This window comes from Coniophora puteana, assembly GCF_000271625.1.
Source record: "Coniophora puteana RWD-64-598 SS2 unplaced genomic scaffold CONPUscaffold_22, whole genome shotgun sequence".
NCBI classification, from domain to species: Eukaryota; Fungi; Basidiomycota; class Agaricomycetes; order Boletales; family Coniophoraceae; genus Coniophora; species Coniophora puteana.
In genome coordinates, this window is record NW_006913074.1 from 261,303 (window position 1) to 267,285 (window position 5,983).

The following is a 5,983-nucleotide window of genomic DNA, read 5'->3' on the forward strand; positions in this document are numbered from 1 at the left end:
CAGCGGGCGTGTCCACCCCCTGACGGCCGATTGCCTTTTTTTGGCCACAACACCTGTAACAGCTATCTTGTCGTTAGTTAGATTGCAAATTGTGCGATGGTGAGTAGGTTTTTGGTCATAAAATGTATCAGAGAATAATTATTAAGTGTATTATCAAAACTTGTTCAAGACAGATTATAATAAATGTCTTTTTAGCGTTCTCTATTTCTACTTGAAGTGTTCTCCTCTGCCAAAATGACCAAAATCTCTCTATTCTCACTGAAAGCTAACCACAAACTTTTGAGGTTCTATATTTCGTCGGAGGTATGTGTAGTATGATTAGATCAAATTGTTCAAGCGGATTTTTTATACGTGGGTTGGTTCCTGTGTTGTCCATAATCACGGGTTTCAGAGGCTCAAATATTGGTTACATGGGTGCTGGCCCAAAAAGGAAACTCATAGTCAGGGGGTGGACACGCCCGCTGCGCGGGCTTTGCCCACCCCCACGTATTGGTCATAGCGGCATGAGCGTGCCGAGTGCGATCGAGCCGCAACCCCGATCGCGCGATCGGCTAGATTAGCCCATGGTCATGGTGTTACCTCTCATCCTCAGCGATCAAGGCAGCATTGTTCTCACCATAACACCACTCAAATTACTCCAAAGAAACCATGTAAGTGTCTTATTTGCCTTCCAGCTAATCTAATGCATCGCTAGATTGAAGAATTTAATCGTCTTGGCATTCCCTCAATCCAAATTAATGAGGACACACCAAATGATCGATCTCTTTGGAAGGTACGCGTATTTTGTGCATATACTCATTGATCTGACGCAATTGTGGCCTCAGGACATTGCTGCAGGGGAATACAGGAACATATGCATTGCTCCTGAGCAGTTCTTTATGCACAAAGGCCACGTTCTTTGCCACGCATCCCTCATAGTTGATCCCCTTTCCTCGTTCTCAAGGAGGATTTCTGAGCTCCGAATAGACGAGCTACACTTCATTAAACAGGCTGGCTACCCATAGAAGGGTGAGAAGGAAGCTTTCAGACCAGCATACAGCCGTATCAGTGAGGCTATGCCACATCTGCCCCTTGGAACCCCAATACTTGGTCTCTCAGCAACCCTTCCTCATCCCGTCCTTTACACGGCCCTCGACAGCCTCAGACTCAATCCAGAGACCACAGCTATGCATCTCCAATCTGTTAACCGCCCCAACTTCACGTATGCAGTACACCCCATGTACGGTGGAGCTAAATACTTCGAAAACCTTAGATTTCTCATAACCCTCTGGCTCCGACGCAGTCCACCCTCCCAAAACCATTATCTTCGTTGATGAGAAGCTTCCAGCTGCCAGGATTGCTCGCTGTATGCGGAACCAATTCCCCCGTCACCTCAGGAGTCGCACAGTCGTCTCACATATTCACTCACACATGTCCCAGGACTTTATTAACAAGAGGTTCGACGAGTTCACCAAAGTAAGCGGCAGGATCTGTATTCTTGTCGCCACCACCATCGCTTCTAATGTGAGTATATCGTTTCCCTTCTCGGAGAGACTGAGGATTGGGCGGAGCTGCATGGTCATGAGATTTTTGAGGTTATCAGGACTTACACTAACGAATTACAGGAGAGGAAGGATGCAGAGAAAAGTGCCAAGAAATCGACCAAGCCTTCTGCTAAGAAGCAGAAACAAGCTAATCCTCCGATGACCGCAACAGCTGACCCTTCAAACTCTGAGGATCAACCTGAACACGTTCCTGAGGTCTCTAGCTACTCTTGAGAGGGTTATTCACTCCACGAAATCGCTTCCCAGCTATCTGTCGACATTCTAGGCTCGTCTCAGCCGGCCTATAGCTCAGTATCATTCACTCAGCACATGACAGCATCGGATTTTATCTCTCCTCTTCGTCGACAGCGCTCAGACTCACCTCCAGCTTGCTCTCTGCCACCCAAACGAGCACGTCCTTCACACGAGTAGTGTACAATAACTATGCTTGCAGTAGTTACAGAACATGCGAATATAAATTGCTATTGCTACTCTAATATGTTTGTGAGGTTAGGGAGCTCAAGACTAGTATCAGACGAACTCTTAAGGAAAGCAGCTAAGTCCTCAGGCATTTCTATGTCCTCACCTGCATCAAGGGATAATATATCCCTTTCCGCTCGCTCTAACCAGATGTCCTGCACGTTTTCATTAACCCCTTCTTCTCCAGCACCATCATACTCAACTTCAGGCTCGCTTTCATCGAAATCATAGTCCCCAGTCTCCCACCATACCGCGTATGACTTGAGCCAGTTCTTGATACCAACATTCCTCAGGTAATCGTCTCCATCAGATAGGACGTCTTCTGTACACATTGATGCCTTTCTCCCTGGAATTGGTACGTGTAGTTTATGCTCGAAAGACTTGGCCTTGAGTCAACGAACATTACTAGAGGTGTCAGGGACTTTGTGTGTTGTCCCAGCATAGCGCGTAGACAAGAACTTTGCATACTGAAACTGGATGGGCTTGAGGACAGGTACAAGGGTAGCATATACCGCTAGCACGGTGGTTCCAATCGCTTCGTACACCTTTGAGATGATGGACAAACTAAAAATCGTCAGGAAGTAGTGTTAACAGTTCATATAACATACCCCAATGTCGTTTATGAGATGCTCTATGTCCATGTCCCTCCCAACAGCATGGCCTTCGCGTCCGGACGTGTTAATGAGCGTGAAATAACGCATGACGTTGCTGTAGAACGTCAGCAGACCGCTAGATGAATAAGAGAAAAATACGAACGCAAAATCAGGCGTCCAGATCTTTTTGAGGTTCTGGAGAAGGTGTAGAGTGTCACCCATGTAGTTGTAGCGCTTGCCACCTGAGAACGTCGCTGCCAGAGCCCCAATATAGAGTTCTAGCCGCCCAAAATTGCCTGAGGATATCCCTTTGATCAAATCATAGAATATCAGGAGGTCTCTGTTAAGAAAGACGATGTTCTGAAAGACTTCATCAACCTTGCCGCCCTGCCAAGGTCTCGAACAGCAGCATCAGTAAAATACTTGCGATGTATGCGTGTTGAGTCAAGGAGCTCAGACGCGCTTGGTTTGCTATCAGCAAACTCCCTGAGTGATTTCCCAGTCTCGACCTCCCAGTATGTAAGAATGTTCGCCTGTAGCACCTGAGTAAAGCACAAACCCATCGTCTGGTAGTCAGGTTTCTCATTCCCAAGGCGCTTGAGGTTCAGGAATTTTGAGCACCAAGCCAGAGTCCCAGGAGAGTGAATAGAACCACGATGAACAGCGTTATGTTGCCATGCAAGATTAGCCGCCTTATGAAACAGACCCATGTCCAGCTGTATATTCTCGAGCCTGTGAAACGAGTTCACGTCTTCAGCTCGTAAAGTTTGAGCAGCACGTATACGGGCAGCGGTAGAGTGGTCAGGTGTACTGGGGATTGCACGAATATCGAACATAGGGTCGCGTGCAGGTATCCGAAGTGTGACTGTGAAGGCATGGGTGTAAAAGTTGGTATTCCCAATCGTCGTAGACTCGCCATGCGTCGTCGTAGGGAGAGGAACATGTGTAATCTTTTGGCCGGGTGGAAGTGGGCAATACTTCTTGTATTGAAGCTCGTCGGGGCTGCCTAGATAGCTGAAGAGCTCGCCAGTTGAATCGCGCATGATATTGATGATTCCGAGTATGGAGTGAAAGGCTATATCAATGGCCTGAGCTGGTGTTGTCCTCACGTCTTCTTTGTAGGCAATAACGTTGTCCTTGAGTGCCCGGTTAGTTAGTATTTGAGGTAGGCGGTCGACGACAGAGTCAGGGACACCAGGTATCGGAGAGATGACATCCTGTGTGCCCGTTTCGCACTTGGGAGGTGCAAGATCGCGCTGTGTCGGGTGTATAGACGTCTTCACCTGCAAATTATCCCAGTTAATACCAAAGGCCCCAGAAAGCACGATTGCCCGTGCAATTTCTATTCGCTCCTCAGCCAGATTCTCGCAGGTATCCCGAAGCGTTGCTACTGAAGGACAGAGACCAAGCTGCGAGAATATTTCGATTGCACGAGGAGGTATCCCAAGGCTGAGCAAGAAGAGCCCGAAGTGTACCTGAAATAACATGTTGTTTTGCGGTCGGAGATGAGAGATCTGGCATATTATAATGGTAGCCACCTGTGTCTAGCGTCAGAACCAGGATATATGCGTCAATTAGGAAGCAAAAAACTCGCTGCAAGAGTCTTCTTATCCAGAGTTTCTGTTCGTTTGGTTCGGCTTTGTATAACCGAAGCAATTAGCTCAAACGTCACTGGAGCGATCTCGAGAAGCTTCTGAGTTATATCCTTGTGGATCTCAAAGGTCTCGAGGGATTTGGAATCGACAGTGTTACAACTCTTGAGAAAGAGGTCTTTGGACGACGCTTTTTGCATTTCCTGGTCGACTACACCAAGCAAAAACGAGATAGACTCGGTCCCCATATAGTCTTTTACCTTGGCAATCCATCGCTTGTTCACCATGAGCGCGTTCCACAGATGATCGAGTCCGTTGCCTGGCATGAGACCCTTATAGTACTACCTAGATAGATATTGGTGGTCTTGATGCGCATTGAGAATCTCAATCATGACCCCAACAGGGGTCTTCTTTGCTTCCACTATGAGACCTAGGCCAACTGATACTTTGGAGTCAATAGTTCCGAGACCGTGAGTGTCAGCATAGAGCTTGAGAGGTGTCACTTCAGCCAGAGCAGCCGCCTGTAAGAGGTGATTTATGCGAGTTTTCTTGGATGGCAAGTCCAGTTGACTAGAGTGGGTCCATGGCCGTGCTGGGCCATTCGGAGTGTCCTGAGATGTGCTCACGCGAGAGGAAGGGGATGCAAAAACATGTATTCGCTACTCGATATGCTCTAGGGGCAGAGTCCGACCAGAGTGTAAGCCCGACGCCTTCCCGGACTTACGACATACGCCACATCCTCGGCGATCTCGGACTACGACTCGATCGACGTTCCTTATTCCAATCTCTTTTAGACTTACAATTTGCTTCCGTTTCTATTCTTATCGTTCTCTCTGCTTCGAAGAAGACTTCGTCTTCACTCCGATTTCCTTGGATTACTATATTACCCGATTCCGCGCCCTTGCTATCCTCCTGCTAGTACACGTATAAAACGGACCCCTTCTCGTTATTTACCTTAGAATCCCCTCCTACCTACTCTTGTACCTCCCTGCGTCACCTCACGAATCATACGCATCGTTCTACTCAGTTTCCGTCCGAACCTTAGTGTTCCCCGCCTCGGGCAGGGTTCCACTTTTTTTTTGAGTATCCTTGGTGCGCATACCGTTCATCCGAACAGTACACTATCCTCTTTTCACTCTATCCTTCGTCTTCTAGACGAGCACCTCGCTCCCTGGTCTTGTCGACGCTTCTGTGTCGAAAACCTTGTTTTTTCCCTAGCTCCCCTAGTTCCCCAGTCCTGTGACGCTCCTGCGTCCATCCTGTCCTAGTCATCCTGTCTCTCAGTCCGGTTCCTGGTCGTGTCACTCGTCGACGTGCTCGTGAACTCGGCATCTCGCTCCCGTCCTTGTTCAACCGCTCTAGCATCGACAACGACCATCACCCTTCCCCGCTCACTCCTCTTGTTGAGGAAGACGAGCCTCTTGCACTTCCCGTTTCCACCGACCTGTCCTTCTCTAGCGATTCCTCCTCTGACGACTATCCTCCCCCTCCTCTCTCGATTCCTTCCATCATGACCAAAGCTTCCGTCGTACAGGCCGCTCCCACCAAACCTCCTGTCCTTACGGCTGGCGATCTCACGCCCGAGACTGTGCAGGATCTCGAGGACGCTCTCGATCGCTTCTACCATATGAAGGATGTCGCTGATGCCAGACACATCTCCTACGCCATGTACGCTTTCCAAGATCGTCAGATTTCGGACTGGATCACTACCAATCGCGTCACTCTCAAAGAACTCTCTGTCGTGGACTTTTTCACGAAGCTCAGGGACCGTTGGCTGGAGCCCAACTGGGTCATG

The 5,983-nt window shown here is 48.6% G+C and overlaps 5 protein-coding genes across 5 annotated transcripts; 2 read left to right on the plus strand and 3 right to left on the minus strand.

Moving 5' to 3' along the window:
* Nucleotides 1–1,410: 1,410 nt before the first annotated feature.
* On the plus strand, nt 1,411–1,757 carry CONPUDRAFT_160387 (uncharacterized protein; the record flags this gene model as incomplete). Its single annotated transcript, XM_007777521.1, has 2 exons — nt 1,411–1,503; nt 1,605–1,757. 2 exons carry the CDS (start codon nt 1,411–1,413, stop codon nt 1,755–1,757), a joined length of 246 nt encoding a protein of 81 aa, XP_007775711.1.
* A 998-nt stretch (nt 1,758–2,755) lies between these two features.
* CONPUDRAFT_40031 (uncharacterized protein) lies at nt 2,756–2,992 on the minus strand (the record flags this gene model as incomplete). Its single annotated transcript, XM_007777480.1, has 1 exon — nt 2,756–2,992. A coding segment is annotated over one exon (237 nt), but the record flags the coding sequence as incomplete, so codon positions are not given.
* A 68-nt stretch (nt 2,993–3,060) lies between these two features.
* Nucleotides 3,061–3,357, minus strand: CONPUDRAFT_38235 (uncharacterized protein; the record flags this gene model as incomplete). Its single annotated transcript, XM_007777478.1, has 1 exon — nt 3,061–3,357. A coding segment is annotated over one exon (297 nt), but the record flags the coding sequence as incomplete, so codon positions are not given.
* A 519-nt stretch (nt 3,358–3,876) lies between these two features.
* Nucleotides 3,877–4,134, minus strand: CONPUDRAFT_34611 (uncharacterized protein; the record flags this gene model as incomplete). Its single annotated transcript, XM_007777477.1, has 1 exon — nt 3,877–4,134. A coding segment is annotated over one exon (258 nt), but the record flags the coding sequence as incomplete, so codon positions are not given.
* Nucleotides 4,135–4,578: 444 nt separating this feature from the next.
* Nucleotides 4,579–5,957, plus strand: CONPUDRAFT_160389 (uncharacterized protein; the record flags this gene model as incomplete). The annotated part of the gene is made up of 3 exons (XM_007777522.1): nt 4,579–4,593; nt 4,649–4,658; nt 5,457–5,957. Coding segments are annotated over 3 exons (526 nt in total), but the record flags the coding sequence as incomplete, so codon positions are not given.
* Between the last annotated feature and the right edge of the window lie 26 nt (nt 5,958–5,983).